This window comes from Rhinatrema bivittatum, chromosome 17, assembly GCF_901001135.1.
Source record: "Rhinatrema bivittatum chromosome 17, aRhiBiv1.1, whole genome shotgun sequence".
NCBI lineage: Eukaryota > Metazoa > Chordata > Amphibia > Gymnophiona > Rhinatrematidae > Rhinatrema > Rhinatrema bivittatum.
In genome coordinates, this window is record NC_042631.1 from 10530459 (window position 1) to 10547829 (window position 17371).

General features: G+C 45.3%; 1 protein-coding gene across 9 annotated transcripts in view; it reads left to right on the forward strand.

Moving 5' to 3' along the window:
• NAV2 (neuron navigator 2) overlaps window positions 1-17371 on the forward strand; it is a 457796-nt gene that overhangs the window by 309856 nt on the left and 130569 nt on the right. For 8 of the 9 annotated variants that reach the window (XM_029583047.1, XM_029583042.1, XM_029583043.1 and 5 more), the window contains one exon: window positions 11952-13062. In XM_029583047.1, coding sequence (XP_029438907.1) covers window positions 11952-13062 — 1111 coding nt within the window. Of the gene's footprint in view, window positions 1-10292; window positions 10481-11951; window positions 13063-17371 lie in introns of those variants that run through there. The other variant, XM_029583051.1, reaches the window with a different exon arrangement.

Sequence of the window (17371 nt, forward strand, 5' to 3'; positions counted from 1 at the left end):
GCCGCTCTGTGCAGGTTACCCTCATGTTTCTCTTAAGGGTAGTAACTGCCGCTCTGTGCAGGTTACCCCCATGTTTCTCTTAAGGGTAGTAACTGCCGCTCCGTGCAGGTTACCCTCATGTTTCTGTTAAGGGTAGTAACTGCCGCTCTGTGCAGGTTACCCCCATGTTTCTCTTAAGGGTAGTAACTGCCGCTCTGTGCAGGTTACCCTCATGTTTCTCTTAAGGGAAGTAACTGCCGCTCTGTGCAGGTTACCCCCATGTCTCTGTTAAGGGCAGTAACTGCTGCTCCGTGCCGGTTACCCCCATGTTTCTCTTAAGGGTAGTAACTGCCGCTTTGTGCAGGTTACCCCCATGTTTCTCTTAAGGGTAGTAACTGCCGCTCCTTGCAGATTACCCCCATGTTTCTGTTAAGGGCAATAACTGCCGCTCTGTGCAGGTTACCCCCATGTTTCTGTTAAGGGTAGTAACTGCCGCTCCCTGCAGGATACCCCCATGTTTCTGTTAAGGGTAGTAACTGCCGCTCCATGCAGGTTACCCCCATGTTTCTGTTAAGGGTAGTAACTGCCGCTCCATGCAGGTTACCCCCATGTTTCTGTTAAGGGTAGTAACCGCCACTCCCTGCAGGTTACCCCCGTGTTTCTGTTAAGGGCAGTAACTGCCGCTACATGCAGGTTACCCCCATGTTTCTGTTAAGGGCAGCAACTGCCGCTCCCTGCAGGATAACCCCATGTTTTGGCTAATTCTGCACTTTGCAGGACTTCAGATTAAAACGCTGTGGCTAGTGCTTCACAGCGGCAGTCAGGGGTCCCCCGGCTGCATTTGTGGTCACTTGTGAAGAATCTTTAGACAAGAACAGAGACTAAAATAAAACTGCAAGCCAGGAATTCATCTGTCTGAGCTGGTTAAAGGCAGTGAATGAAGCCTGTTCTTTGTGCTTTGCAGGCGTTCTTTGGACTCCTCTAAACTGTTGAGACCTGATGAACTAAATCTGCAAACAACGAGAGGCTTGTTTAATATAAGTAAATGTTAACAAAGGCAGCTTCTGACAGAAAGGAGAGAGCTGGCGGGCAGACATTGGCATCGTTTTAGCCTGTAGTTGGAACTTGTTTTTATTACAACTTGTCCATGAATTAATAAAATGCCTTTTTTTTCTCACAGGCACATCAGTATGATGTCCAATTAGTTATATGTTTACTGTTTACTTGTGAGATAGTGTAACGGGTATCTGAAACACCTTTTATCTGACCTCCTGTAACACGGGCAGTAACAGATCCACCAGCATCTCTGAGTCCAGGAGATGAGCCCTAAATCACAGGGTTTATGGGGTGAGCAGAGCCTGGTGTGCCTATGGTCCTAGCCGGGTGCTATAGCGCCGCTGTGTGCCAGTGAGAGTAGTGCAGCCAGAGGGGGCCTCAGTAAAATAAAAAGCAACTCGGACCCGCAAAAATCGACAGAATGCTCGGCGAGACTTTAGTAAGTGGAAAAGCAGCGCAATCCCACTGGCCATCCTGCTGATTTCTTGTGGGGCCGCACTGTTTCAGAGCAGGACGAGGAACACGCCCTGCCCTGTCCTGCCAGAAGGAGTCCAAGGCCAGAGCTGGGTCAGCCCCCGCGGCAGGAAGTTGTTCCTTTGGCCATGATGGCTGAAGGACACCGCTGCTGCCTGCTGTTTCAAGCAGGGAGTGAGAGAGAACATGTGTGCATGTATGTAGAAGCATGAGAGAGAAAATGTGTATATATGTATGTGGGAGTGAGAAAAAACATGTGTATATGTGAAGGTGAAGAGAGCATGTGTGTAGGAGAGAGAGAGAGAGCATGTGCGTGGGGGAGAGAGCATATGTGTATGTGAGAGTGAGCGAAAGCATGTGTGAGTGTATATGTGTGAGAGAGAGTGCGAGCATGTGAGGATATGAGAGGGAGCAGATGTATATACACAACAAACCCACTTCCTTCTGCCTGCTAATCGATGACAATTTCAGGGCATCTGGAAATCAAAAGTTCCCAGGTATAGATAATGGAGGGTTTTTTTTAAAAATCCTTATTAGTTTTAATTGTTTGTTTTGAAATATTTTATTGGTGTTTGGAAAATTGTTATTCAAGTTTTTAATTATTGAATGTTGTTCTCCATTAGTTGTTTTGAATTATTCTTTTTATTGGTATGGTTCTAATAATTTTATTGTTTTATGAGGAATGGTAATGTTTTTGTTTTTTCCATTGTTTCAGTACATACAGAATTTGGCTTTTTGCAGTTTCTGTTTCAGAATTTAGCTGTACATTTCTAGTTATACTTTATGGTCTCTCTATTCTGTAATTGAATGTGTATCTGTGTTTTGCATGTGTCACTGAAGTGAGGTATTCCAGTACTGTATTGTTTCTATTTAGGGATGTATAGTTGCAGTGTTAACATTCCTAGGTAGGGTTGTTGCTGTTTGAGTGCTGGCAGTTAGTGCTGTTTTGATGTAGAAAATTTATTGCATTGCAATTCTTTTCTCGAGGCTCTCTGAGGGTCATGCCTATGCTCAAGATGCATTACAGTAGGCCTAATACCGTATGGGTTTCCAGTGTCTCTTGCCTTGTTTGCAGGATTTTCTGTTTGGCACCACAGCAGTGCCTGTAAATATAATATACAAATTGTGATATTTTTATCTCAGAAGACTGTGCTTTGAATGTCCTTTTTCATGTAAAATCAGTTATAAATGCATCATTTTTAATTGTGTGTGAGGAGGGTGTGGTGGGGTGGAAGGTACAAGTCTGTAAGGTTTTGCTAGCACACCTAATAATCTCACATCATCTGTGAGCATTGCTGTAAAAACATTTAACAGTCTCCTAACTCATGGCGGGATGTGTCGTGTAATGGGTAAGGGCACAATTTTTCACCTGGCCATAGACACCAAATTGCCCAGCTACACCTCTAGGGGTGGAAGGGTCTTCACCCCATTACCTTTTCACACATTGGCTGTTTGTGTGCAAGCTAAATTATTTCTTTGAACACAGAATACTGCTAAAAGCAAACATTTTGTAGTCCAGTCAACTACCACATGTGTACAGGATCCTGCCAGGTACTTGTGACCTAGATTGGCCACGGTTGGAAACAGGATGCTGGGCTTGATGGACACTTGCTCTGACCCAGTATGGCTTGTTCTTAGGTTCTTACAGCACTTTGGCTGCCAAAATCAACTTTAAAAATAATTGTGGTTTCCTGGGTGGCTTTTGATCCCTGCTTGACGCTTTTACAAGGCCATTGTATGTAGCACAGGAGAGGATTATAGGGGCCTGCCGCTTGATTGAAAACCATGAGCAAATAAATGGTTTGAAATAAAATAGTTGTTTTTGCATCCTAAGATATATAGTCATTGTAATCCAATACAGTTTTTCTACTATGGGCAGAATCTAAGTTTTATAAATAAATATAGTAGTGTGCAATCTTACTTGACCGCTGCAGCCTCAGCTCAGTTGGTGGTGGTCTGGTACCAGTGTTGCTGTCGGAGCAGTGCTGGGCAGTGCCGGGAATGGTAACCCTCTTCCACGCTCCCGGTGGCCTTGGAGGTTTTACAAGGCTTCAGGTAGGGAAGGAGAGTGTTTCAGATCTTTTCTTTGTTTTTTTTATGTTTGTTTGTTTTTTTATGTTTGTTTGTGTTTTTGTTTCTTTAAAAAAGGTTCAACGAGCTTTTGAAACCTTTCTGAGGTTGTTGACTTGTTCTGCTAACCTGTTTTACCAAATTTTGCTCTTCTCTAATTTTAATGCAGCTAAATTCTGAGCCTGTGTAAACAGGTACCCCTTTGTGAATGCCAGTCCTACCTGAAAAGCTTGCCTTGTTTACCTCGATTAACTTCAGGTCAATGATAAATAACCTGGCTTTGACCCCAGTTAACAGAAGGCTTTGCTTGTACGTGTGAAATGGCTCTCTTCCTTTGCTGGGCTTCCAGTTCTGTAGGTTTTCCTTCCAAGCAAATGAAAAAAACAGTGGTCACACCCTTATTTTGCCAAAAAAGCGAGTATTGATGAATGTGCTGTATATTCCTTCTGGTTTTAATTGGGAGATTCAGTCCAGAGCTGTACATAGCTTTGATGGAGCATTTTTTCAAACCTAGCAAAGACGCTTTGTACCCGCGGTGCTGCGAGCACATGAGATTTCCTTCGGGTATTCAGGGATGGGCGGCACTGTGGGCGCAGTAGTACCTGTGAACTTTGCACCTGCTCTGGACTAGGTGCAAAGGCCATGCCGTGAGTGACGAGTGGGAAGTTCAAAAGGAAATCCCCTTGTGTTGTCAGCTTTTCCGGTGCCAGTGATAGCAGCAGGACTGTTAAATAGCCCGGGCGTTTTCATTCCTGATTTTACCTACAGAACTGCTTAGTCACCCAGGTAAAATGTTTAGGAAATTGTTCTTATTGTTCTAATCAGCCAGGCTTCAATCAGCAGTCAGTTAGAAACGTTTTTCATCCAAGAAATACACAAAAACCTCCGTAAATCACATTTATTTATTTATTTATTTATTTGAAGTTTTTATATTCCGACATTCGTTTAGTAACATCACATCGGTTTACAGTCAACAATATTTCGCAGCAGCACTAAGAAAACATAGCGAATAGCGGCAGTGCTATTCGCTATGTTTCTAATTCCTAATCAACTTAGGAGAAAGATAGAGTAACATAGATTAAATGCCAAACATGCTGGAGGTTAACTAAGTAAACTAAGCTAGTATTAAGTAATTGGTTACACTGATTAAATAAGGTTAGAGGGGAAAAAAATGTTGAAAATTGTACAAAGGAAGCCTTTACAGGGATATTATTGGATGCACTTAAGAGAACGCAGACATATAATATATACATTAAAGATCTTGATCGTGAGGTAAATACATACAGGGGGCATGATAAAGATATTGTCAAAAATTATTTTTTTCCCCCCTGTGAGACTAGTCTTATTTCGATTTCCTAAAACATGAAGATACCTTCAAATCTGAATTCACTGCATATTTTTTTATTTAAGCGATGAGATTCGTTTAGCTGCCCGCCGCTCCAGATGCGAGTACGTTGGTGTTCTCTTCGTGTGCAGTCAGTGGGTTCAGTGCCGCTGCAGTAAATTTAGTTATCAGAGTCTCTACGTTGCAACGCCTTGGAACAGCATAATCTCCGTTACTGCCTTCCCCAGTTTGCCGCGGATCTGATAGACCCAAGAGAGCGATCAAAGTGGTAAAAAGCCCCAAATGAACATAGTATAATGCTCAGGAAAGAAAATGCACAAGGTGAGCACGAGGGGATGAGAAGCTTTTTCCCATCCTGTGCACACGCGCTGAATCTGTTCAGTAAAATAAAAAGATATTAATGAGAGATTTAAACATTTTTTTTCCTTGAGCATCTCTATAATAAACTCTGGGTTACCACTGAACTTTTAAGTTAAACAAGCTGCAACAGTTGATTCTTTATATTTTTTTTTTCAGGCTCTCTTGATAAATTCAACAGTTTTTGTAGATCAGCCCTACTAATTTATTGCAGTTTCTTCTTAGTCTACATTTAATAATAATATTTGAAGTAAGTTGCACTTAGTGGGAGGAGATGAATCCAAACATTGTTATCCTGACTGTGGTTTCTGGGAAATGTCTTTTCATTTTCACCTGGATTCCTTGAGGGAGAGGATAATGATTTTACGTACAATTTTTTTTCAAAATGAGAAAACGGGAAAAAAAAAAAAAGGATAGGATATTACTGTTGGATCATGTTCAATATTTTTTTTCCCTCAGGTACCACTTATTAGATTAATAAGATGTATTTAAATGCCTACAGAAATATGGCGGACATGATCCAAAGAGAAAGTTTGGCATTCGGAGAACACTTTGTGCACGCAAAACTCAAAATTTGGCAATGTCATTGGCCAATTCCAATAAGAGACCAAGCATACGAGGTCTAAAAGATCTCTTAAATGATAAACTTTTTATTTCCACCCTCAATGGTTGATTCAGTCGTCTTGTGCACGCAACAGATCCTGCACACAAAATGTTCTGTCTTAGTTAAGCTGTATGAAATGATTGCTCTTAAAACAGCACTTCGTTCATATCTATTGTTTGCTTGGTTCAAAGAACCTCAATTTAATACAGTAAATAGATCATTTTCCTGAGAATAACCATTCAGAAATGTTATTTTACCTTCCTTATTGAGAAGCATATCTCAGTTATGCGCCGTATGATAGGACCAGTAGGGCACAAGGGCAACGTTCGCCAAACCTGTCCTAGGGAACCCGAAACCAGTCAGCTTTCCCAGATATCCATAATGAATATGCTTGACGTAGATCTGCATTCTTTGGAGACGCAGTTTATTCATATTTATTTCATGCATACTTAATTGTAGAGTTCCTTATAAAAACATGGAACATGATGGCAGATAAAGACCATATGGCCTATCTAGTCTGCCCAGCCACAGCTCCTTTACTGTTCGTTTCCTTTCCTCAGAGATCTTCTGTGCTCAGTCAGACCTTCTTGAGTTCTAATGCTGGGTTTTTTTTCCTCTATCACCACTGTGCGTGATAGAGAAATATTTCCTGAAAGCAGAACTGGTTCTAGGGTCAGTGTGACAGATTTAGGAGCCAGTGCACAAGGCTATTTGAGAGCAGAGCTCTGACAGTACATTGCAGAGAAGGAAACTGCCTGGTAAAAGATTATTTTTTTCCCAGCAAAAGATCCATTGAACCCTGTTATCATACTAACTCCAAGTCACAATAAAGTTCTCTTTTGACATATGAACATAAGAAACTCCATGCTGGATGAGACCAAGGTCCGTCAAGCCCTGCATCCTGCCTCCGACAGCAGCCGATCCAGGTCACAAGTATTCATCAGATCCCCAATACTTGATCTATTTCTTGTAAATCCTCTTTTGAACCCTATTGTGTTAGTTGCCTTGACCACCTCTCTCATAATACCTCTGTATCCCTCCATGGTGCGACCTCATCTTGAGTATTGTGTGCAGTTCTGGTCACCACATCTCAAGATATAGCAGAATTAGAAAAGTTATAGAGAAGGGCAACCAACATGATAAAGGGGATGGAACAATTCCCCTATAAAGAAAGGCTAAAGAGGTTTGGACTCTTAAGTTTGGAGAAGAGATGGCTGAGGGGAGAGATGATAGAGGTCTATAAAATGAGTGGAGTGGAACAGGTAAACACAAATCTGTTTACTCTTTCAAAGAGTACAAGGGACACACAATGAAGTTACCAAGTGATAAATTCTCTTATTAGTTTTAAATGTTTGTTTTTTTTTACTCAGTGCATAATTAAGCTCTAGAATTCATTGCCAGGGGATGTGGTGAAAGTTATTAGTGTAGCTGTGTTTAAAAAAGCTTTGGACAAGTTCCTGGAGGAAAAGTCCATAAATCATTATTAAGATGGAACTGCAGAGAAATCCACTGCTTATTCTTGGGATAAGCAGCTTAGAATTTATCTACCCCATGGGATCCTGCCAGATACTTGTGACCTGACTTGGCCACTGTTAGAAACAGGATACTGGGCTTGATAGACCTTTGATCTATCCCAGTATGGCAAATGTTATATACTTATGTAATGTTTAGTGACACTATCAACTATTCTTTGAATTGATATACTCAGGTCTTGTATCCGTTCAGTTTTTCTTAGACTGCATTTTTTTATTTTCAGAATTTTTTAAAATAAATATACAAATCAAGTAAAGACATCAGAACACGGATACATTAAAAAGAAATTCCAATAATTAGAAAAACAAACACTGAAGAAATATTATCTTATAAGACTACAATAGTGGGGACCAATAATAGAATACATGATACTAGACAAAGCACCATAAATCTATATTAAAAACTTGCAAACATTAATAGAGACATTGCAGCATTAAGGAAGAACAGGAGATGGTCTTTCTCGATTCAAAAGAAAATTTTCCAACTGGTCTCGGTAAAAAAATAAATAAAACTATTAGTAGGCATTTTAATAATACACTTACAAGGAAATTGTAAAAGAAAAGGTGCACCAATATTTAATACACGTTGCTTTTTCGTCAGAAATAACCTTGACGACATCAGGAAATATTGCCAAATGTCATGCCCCAGAAAATTTTATTAGAAGAATGAAAAAACATTTTCACGGTCCATATGCAATCGTGTTCCAAAGCAAAAACAACAAGTAAAGTAGCAACACCTTGAACTTCTTTCTGGGATTCCTGCAATAAAGCTGTCAGCTTTTCCAGTGCTTCAGCCTGCAATGAAGAATGACCATTGGAATTCCCAGTAGACCTAAAAGGTAAATAATATGCTTTAGTAATAGGACAAACCAAATCTTGAGGGACCTTAAGAACCTCAACATAGAATTTCCTTAATAATTCAATTGGGGAAACACTGGTAGATTTAGGAAAATTAAGTATACATAAATTCAATCTACAAGAATTATTTTTGAGAGCTTCTAATCTACATTGTAAAAGATCCTGACCTTTAATCGAAGGCAAATCACATTTCCCCAAAGTCTCAGGCTGTTTCTCTAAATTGGAAATATGTTCAATATTACTCTTAATACATGATCATGTCCCAAAACTTGAGTTTGAATTTGCATAACAGTTAAATTAACAGTACCTAATTTATGGGATCTACTTGGTGTTTGGGTAATTGCCAGGTACTTGTAGCCTGGATTGGCCACTGTTGGAAACAGGATGCTGGGCTTGATGGACCCTTGGTCTGACCCAGTATGGCTATTTGTTATGTTCTTAGACACCAAACACTGTTCTAAACCTTTGATGGCTAACCAAAGTGTCTCCAAAGTTATCTGTGAAGGAGTCTCTAGAGCTGGAACTTCGAGAGCACATGGGATTAAGATCATAAGAAATTGCCATGCTGGGTCAGACCAAGAGTCCATCAAGCCCAGCATCCTGTTTCCAACAGTTGCCAAACTAGGCCACAAGAACCTGGCAATTACCCAAACACCAAGAAGATCCCATGCTACTGATGCAATTAATAGCAGTGGCCATTCCCCAAGTAAACTTGATTAATAGCAGTCAATGGACTTCTCCTTAAACACGATCTCATTAGTGTTCCCAGCCACCACAAAGGTAGAGCTCTGAATCCCTTGGATTAATGGAGATACCTCTTGAGAACCTGCTGAAAATGCAGAATTCAGTAAAGGTGGTAGGCGAGTATGAGGATTTAGGGAGGTGGAATTCCCAGATATAGCGGTATGGTACCCATACCTAGCTGGTTTGGCCCTGAAGGAGTTCTGGTGTGAAGGGACTGCATGAACCCCTCAATTGACGGTTGGGAAGAAGAGGATGGCCCCATAGGCACAGGTGTGAGGGTGGATGAACAGTTCCTTTCCTCTTCTTACCCATACAATCTAAAGGAATTGCAGAAAAAAATAAGCAGGAGAGGACTTTAATAGTGAGTCCAAACAATTCAAAGCCACACGCCTCTTTGGCCTGCACGGCTGGGGCGCCGCTGGCGAGACATTTAAATGTCTCTGCCTGGCGTCCCCGGATGATGACGACGGACACCAGGGCCGACCAGGAAAAACCCCCACAGACTGCATTTTAATTGGCTTTTGAAACAGAAATCGGTTTATGTCTACTGTCTCAGTGCATCATGTTCTTTCTTGTTTAAAATAGACTGGGATAGGAAATGGAAAAGCAGGACTAGTGGCCTGCAGTTGGTTGGCAACATTGGCAGTGCCATAATTTTAAAGGGTAGCCTCATTGGATCAACTACAGGTGGGCGTGTGTTTGTCATGATGGGTGCAAGAGCCGAAGGCCAGCCTATAATTTAAACCTGTGGTTGGCCTTCATTCGTGTTAAATTTTTTTTCATGTCATGATAGGGGAGCCCCCAAATAAAGAGAGTTCACAAGGGCTGCCATCCCCCTCTTTCATCTCTCTCGGTTATTTTTTTTTTTTTAAGCTGCGGTCTGGTTCTTTGTCTCTTACTTGGTGAACAGTGGCATTAATTTACGGTCGGAGAGCATAGAATTGCAAACCTTGTGTCTCCTTGAAGACGTATGTGCCGAGTCCCATTGGCTCTGCTTTGGCTCCTGCTGCAGGGGATAATGAAGCCGTATCTCCACTGAGCGGCTTAAAGTGAAATACAGCAGCGTCTGCGCGCTCTCTCGGATGCTTCGTGTGATTTATGAATCCGAATCCACTCAGCCCCCATCCTCCCACCCCTCTCCTTCTCCACCGGTGCTGTTGGGGGGGGGGGGGGGAGGGAGGGGGAAGGGAATCTCCGTAAGCTCGCAGCCGCCTTTCATACCGTTTAATTCTAAACGAAACTTGTTTATATTTGGTTGGGTTTGTAACCGGAAGGCAAGGAAGCGTAGGTGAAAGGCTTTCAGCCCCAGTGAGGCTGTGCCAGGGCAAGGCAGCAGTTCTTGTGCGAGAAGCATTTTTAACCGAGACCATGAGCAGATTAAGGGAAGGGGGGTCTGATCAGTGGGAGTGGATCCTTTCTCTCCAGCCCTGAAAGAGTTGGCACCTCACAGAAAGTTTTAAGGTAAGTTACGACGGAAAAGTAAGCGATCAGAAGCTTCTCTCCCTGTCGCTGGCGTATTAGAATATTTTTTTTGCCGTTAGTATGACTTTTTATGGAGGGGTGCTCGCTCCTGGCTTTCCTTGCAGTAAGAGTTGGGCTTGGCGTGCAGTTAACATTTCACTGAAGAAGGGGGGGTGGGGAGGGGAATCAGAGTGGTTTATTTTCCTTTATGGCATCTCTGACAATCACAGGTCCTGATTTGATTTCTTTAAAAAAAAAAAAAACAACCTGAAAGATTACTTTGAGAAAGGTGGCTAACAAACGATAACGTAGACCTTGCGCGGCGCTGTGTAAAATGAGCTTTCGGTGGGGAGATCTCTCCTGTAAAAGGCGGGCGTTCCTTCTGCTTACTTGCCGTGTCAAGGTCCTGAAGGTCTCTCTTTTAGCCTTTTTTTGTTTGCATGTTCTCGTTAATAGCTGAGCTATTTGAAGCACTGGCAAGAGTTTTTCCAGAAGAATAGAGTTTTGTGCAAATGAATTCAGGAAAGTTCTTACGCAAGCGGTAAATCCCCAAAGTAGCAGCCGGGTTAGAGAAAAGATCCCAGTGCAGAAGGTGAGGGCAATTGATTGAGGGCAGAAAACCCCTGGGAAGGGAGCGGCTCTTCCAGACGACAGACAGAACGGTGCACTCTCGTGAGCTGCCACTTCCAGGGGGCTTATGTTGTCAGACAGAGCCTGCTGTAACTTGCCACTGATTGGCTGTCTGGCATTCCATTCACTAATTTAATTTACTGTGGCTCAGTAGCAATAATGGTGTCTGCAGAAGAGAGAAGTGTAGTGCAAATTGAAAAGCACAGCCATGGAGCCAGCTGACTTGCGCAGGGCGCCCAAGTTTTATTTCCGAGCCCAGCTTCCGTCCTTCCGGCCGGCCGTCCAGTTGGGGGAGGGGGGACGGGGTAGAGCTGCTTCAGATTAGCGTTGAGGGTTAGGGATCTCCCAGCCATCGCACCACGGCGACACCTGCCTGCTGCTTACGTGCTCACTTGTGCCAGGTTCTGCAGGGACCTGCCGCCCGTGCCTGTCACTTTAAGTGAGTGGGAGGGGACTAGAAATAGGAGGTGGGGGAGCCCAGGTAGCAAGGTGCCTGCTCAGGGCTGGCCTTACCCTGGTAGTGCCCTGTACGGGACGGGGGAAGACGGCAGCCCATGGGGCTGGACAGCCACCATGGTGGGTCCCTACCACAGTAGCGCCCTGTGCTGCTGCCCCGCTCGTATGGCCCAAGGCCAGCCCTGTTCATGGCATTAATAGCCCCAGTTCTGATTTCGCTAGGAACCCAGGGGAGCCAGGAGGAAGCTGCCTGACCAAACCCCCCTCTCCCCTACGAACGCGTTCAGAAGCTGGTACCGCGGCACGGAAAACAGAACAAACGTGTGACGTTGCTAGGACTGTTTTTTTAATTCCTGTTTTTTTTTTTTTTTGCTTTTGTCCGCAGAGCCAGTGGACAGCGCAGCTTCCCAGCAGATGGGCGTGCATGAAAATGCCCCGTCCTCGCTGCAGAGCAGCAGCAGCGGCACGCTCGGTGGCAATAACTCGTCTGCTATACCCCTGCCAAACTCTGCCCAGAAGCCCTGGCGCAGCAAGTCCCTGAGTGCTAAGCACACCGCCACGTCGTCCATGCTGTCTGTCAAGCAGCAGCAGCAGCCGCCCGGGCCGGAGCCTCCGAAGCCAGCTCCGGAAACCAGCAAACCAGCTCCCAATGGCCAAAAATCCATGCTTGAAAAATTAAAACTGTTCAACAGCAAAGGGGCCTCCAAGACGGCGGGGAGTCCGCCCGAGGGCTCGGGGTCCCGTGACGCCAGCTGCGAAAGGCTGGAGGCGCTGCCCAGCTGCGAGGAGGCCGATGAGACGGAGGCCGCCGCGAGGAGCACAGCCACTGCAGGTCCAGCAGCCAGTAGCCCCAAAATTGCACTCAAGGGCATTGCACAAAGAACTTTCAGCCGGGCCCTGACCAATAAGAAAAACTCCCCGAAAGGCGGCGAGAAGGAGAAGCATAAAGAGAGAGACCGGGACAGAAGCAAGGACGCAGCGAAGAAAGCGTCTGCAAGGGCAGAGGTCAAAGAGGAGCCGAAAGAGGAGCAAGCGGCGGCAGCTGCAGCAGAGGTGCCAAAAAGGTCCTGCAAGATCGCCAGTTTCATCCCTAAGGGAGGAAAGCTGAACGGCACCAAGAAGGAGGCCTCCGTCCCCTCGCACAGCGGAATACCAAAACCAGGAGCGAAGAGCGCCCCCGCAGGGAAATCCCCAAGTGCCCCGGCGGCCGCCAAGGAAGGCGAAAGAAGCCGCGGCGGGAAGCCCGGGCCGGGCCTCGCGCCTCAGAAGGCCCAGCCGGAGAGCCGCAGCTCCAGCTCCGCCTCCAGCCTGGGCTCCTCGGAAGGGAAGGGGCATGGCGGGGCGCCAGCCCCGGCCAGCAGCAGCGCCCAAGCCGCCCACGCGTCCAGCGGTCTCCTGCAGACCACGGGAAGCAACACTGCCAGCGTCCAGCTACCTCAGCCGCAGCAGCAATACAACCATCCCAACACTGCTACAGTAGCACCTTTCATGTACAGGTAAGGTTTGGCTCTCTGAGCACCTCGTGCTGCGCCCGAGGGCGCGTTTTAATACCTAGGGGAGATTTTAGAAAGGCAGGCGATGGCGCCGATTGCCGAGAGATCTCTGGCTTTGGGGGTGGGGGTGAGGGGGGGGCCGTAGGGAGGAGCGAATGTTTGCACACAGACGTGGAAATGATTTTATGGTTCGTTTCGGCTGCCCTCGCCTAGTGGTTGTGTGCTAAGCTGTAACGAGTAACGGCAGGAAATGCACGCATTGCTTACATCCATCCACATCAGCAGTCTCTTGAAATCTAAGATCCGTTCCTCTCCCCCCGACATGCTGGGCATTGTCATCTTACAAATATACAGGACCCCCAAATTCAGCTTTTATATTTCAGGTCATTTTTGCAAAGATTTACCCAACTAACTTTGAAAACTAGCCAGGGAAACCTCCCCTTGTGAACATATTCCTCTACTGCTTGCCTGAACGTGTCAGCCCAGATTTACAGGCCACATATATCCGTTCAGAAAAACAGCTGCCCTGGGGGTCTTCCCAGGGCAGGTTCTCAATTTATCTGATCAGAGCGGATACTCAGCAATAACAGGCTAAATGTAGCCACATCGCTCCTCTTGCACAGAGAGCGGGTCTGAATTTAGTCAAACAAAATTTTCAGCTGCAAACTTAAAAGATAAATCGGGCGAAAGTACCCAGTTATGTTTGCTACTCAGTGGCTTGGTGAAAATTGCCCTGTTTGCGTATAAACCGCTGACCAATCACAGTTGCAAAAAAAGTGAAGAGATCGCAGAAGTGTGACCTAGCGGCACGTATTTAAGTGTGTGAAGTGCCATGCATGAGCAATTCAACAATTATAATTTTAGGGCTGCCAGACGGTAAATAGCAAAGCTGGAAATATGAAATGTTAGAAATCCTAGCAGACATGCTATCTGGGTCTGTCTCGCAGGTTGCAGGTACAGTAATAACTAGAAATCCTGGAGGAAACGCAGGCACTCACATAGCAGGGTCTGTCTGCCAGGCTGCAGGAACAGTAATAACCAGAAGTCCTGGAGGAAACGCAGGCACTCACATACGGGCCGATACAGTACAGTGCAGAGCGGAGTGCACTGTAGGAATCAAAATGGCCTGCTACGAATCAAAATGGTAGGAGCACAAGTTGCTCCTACCATGTGACAGGGGCTGACCAATGGCACCGGTAGCCCTTGTGACATCGTAAGGGCAAAGGGCCATCGGCGCCATTTTGATTCGTAGCAGGCCCGACGGCACAGAGGGAGAGATCGCTCGCGGGACCCCGCTGGACCACCAGGGCTTTTAGTAAGTCATGGGGAGGGATCGGAATGGTGGGGGGGGGGGGTTGTAAGAAAGCAAAATTGAAGGGTTGGGGTGGTTTTTTTTTTCCGCTCCGGGTTTTTTGTTTTTTTTTTTTAATTCGTTTTTCTGGTTTCGGGTTCGGGTTCCAGCTTCGTTTTTGCAGAAAACCGACCCGTGGGAAAAACGAGTTTTCCCATGAAGCGCCTGAACTGAAACCCGACCCGAGCCAGAAAAACGAAGCTCATCGTTACTGTTTACCCGCGTGGAAGTGTTGTTTGAATATTGCCCAGCCTTAATCCGGGTAAAAGTCTCTGCACGCTTTCCCACCCTGGGTATTTTTGGCCGCATTAAAAGGGGGAGGGGGGGCCATGTTTAGGTCGGGGGAATTATTTTCCATGCAGAAAGTATCTTCAGGAAAAGGAGGTGCAGCTGTCTAGGGACGCTGCATCCCCACAGCAATTTTCAAAGTGAAAGTATACGTGGACTTTTCTGTTGAGACTTGGTGCAAAGCCCTTGGAACTTGCAGCCTCCCCACCAGCTCCCCAGCCCCTGCATTGGTGGCAGCTTGAATATTTCCTTGCAGGGGTGGGGGGGGGGGTGTAGGAATGACTGTGCAGACTGGATGGAAGCCATCGTTTACGGAGAGCAATACAGCTACAGAATTGTTTCATGAAACGTTTCGTTTTTGCATTTAAACTAGCGAGAACATTTTTATTTCATCCTTTGCAACTGCTCGCTTCTGATCAGGACAGCATGACCACTACTGAGGATAGAGCTGCCTACTTGAGGATTAGTGACCCTTGCTGACTCACATGTGTGTTTTTTGAGCTACAGTACAGCAGAAATCTGGTGGCAAGCAGAAAACCAATATGGCTTCCAGTCATTGACTGGTAAATAAATGACCAGAGGGTTTTCTGGCAGACAAAGGAGCCTGTGAGCTATCCAGCTGGCCCACAGAGAAGCCTTTAGCCTGGCTTGCTCAGCAGAGGGGTTTGTGAGCCAAATAGCCCAGATAATCACATAGTAAATTATGGCAGAAGAAGACCAGTCTGATCAGTTATTCTGTCCCCCGGTGTGTGATCACCTGCAAGATTTCTCCTCATCCAGGACAGGCTTTTTAATCTTCTCTTTATACGCCATCGTCTTGGAAGAAGAGCATACAAGATCCCTACCCACCTATGCCAGCACACAGCTCCGTAGTAATCTAAATAATAACTAGCAACGCTAGGGTGCTCATTGCCCAAGCACCTGGCCGCCTCGATCACCTGCTTAGCCTGCCAGACAGACGCGGCCACCTGGTTGCCTGCGTTTCCAGTAGGGTTTCTGATTGTTGAAGAGCTTGCAGCCTGCCAGACAGCCTGTAAAAGAACTGACCGCCTGGGACAATCCATATTGGTTGAGAGGTTCCTTCACTCTGCTTCCCAGATAGATGCCCACTTACTTAAAATCCTGTTCCTGGATTCGAGCATCACGCTGAACAAGCCAAAGCAAGGTAAACTGCTGTAGTATGTTCTTGTAGCAGTCAACCAAATATTTAGGATAGAAAGGGGATGGTGTGTAAAAGACTTTTATAGAATAGAAATGAGACTTTATAAAACAAGCCCGAGGAGTCGTCCTGGAGCAGAAAAAGCGCCTGGGGACATCTGTAGTTCTGATACCAGTGCTGATAGGCTCACAGTGTGGCTCATGCTGACTATTTATTAATATTGCAATCCTGAAATTAAACCCACCAGTCTGTCCATCAGTGCCACCCAAATGTGATGCACGGCCTGTCTCCTACGAGAAAAGGTCCCAGACTCAGATTTATTAGATTCAGAAAAAAAAAATCTTTATTAAAAAAAAAAAAAAAAAAAAAAAGAGAGAGAGAGAAGTCAGAAGGGTCTCAGTTCACAGGTGGTGGTGGTTTTGTGAATTTCGGCTGACAGCGCTCCATTACATTCGCCCTTTCAGGTCCTCAAGCCTATAATTCTGCATCCTAGCCCAAAAAGGAAGAAGTATTTTCAAGGGAAACCTTAAATAAATATAGCTAGGATCACTGTTTTAATATAAGCGAGAACAGCGTAGACAACTTACAAAAACCATGTAATCAGGATTATCATGTGTGATCTGCAGGAAAAATAGAAAATCGCGATCCGATATCTGCCTGGCTATTGGTTACATGACTACATGCTTATCTATCATTTGTAGCAAACTGTGTCTCTTAATTTCCTTTAGTACTAGTTTGTAGGTAGTAAAGAATTACATTTTTAGGAAACTCTATGTTGGGGGTAGACACCAGACACGAGCCCGCAGAAGACTTAGGGGGTGAATCTTTATTGGTAAAATCTAACCAGACCTCTGTGTTTCTCTGTCCTGAGCAGCTCAAACTAAGAGTAGATGAAAGGAAACCACTGGTTAAACTTTCACTGCTGCTTGAAGGGTGGGTAATAATTCCAGGCTACTCCCAAAGTCTGTGGTTCAGAAACAGGCCTGTCTTTATTTACTGAAAGGATCTATTTACCTAGGCCGGTCCATGGATGCTTCAAAATAAGAGCATTTACTGCTTTCACAGAGTTGCAGAAACAAACAATAACCGGGCTCTCCACGCCAGATAGGCCCGTGCACCTGGTCAAGCACTATTTCATTCTCACAGCGATCCCCTACGGTAACTGCATAGGCCGAGTCCCTTCCTCCATGAGCTAACAGTTGGTTCAGACTGATAGGGCATCCCAGAGCACTTGGAGTCCCAGCATAGTTAATACATCCCTAACGAGAAGGTCCTATCACTTGCAGTCCCGATGAGGGAAAGAGATGACGCATAGTCTCTTGAAGCAGACACCAGACAGAGCCCCTGGACAGGAGGGTGGGTTCTGTTGAATGTGGCAGAAAGCAAGGCCAGTCTTGCAGCTGGAACCTTCTGTGCTGGTTCAGGAGCTTGATGGGCCAGCTTCCTTGTGCAGAGTGACTGCAGTTATAAGATCACGCAAAGGGGGGCCTCCTGCATTCAGAAAGATCCCATAA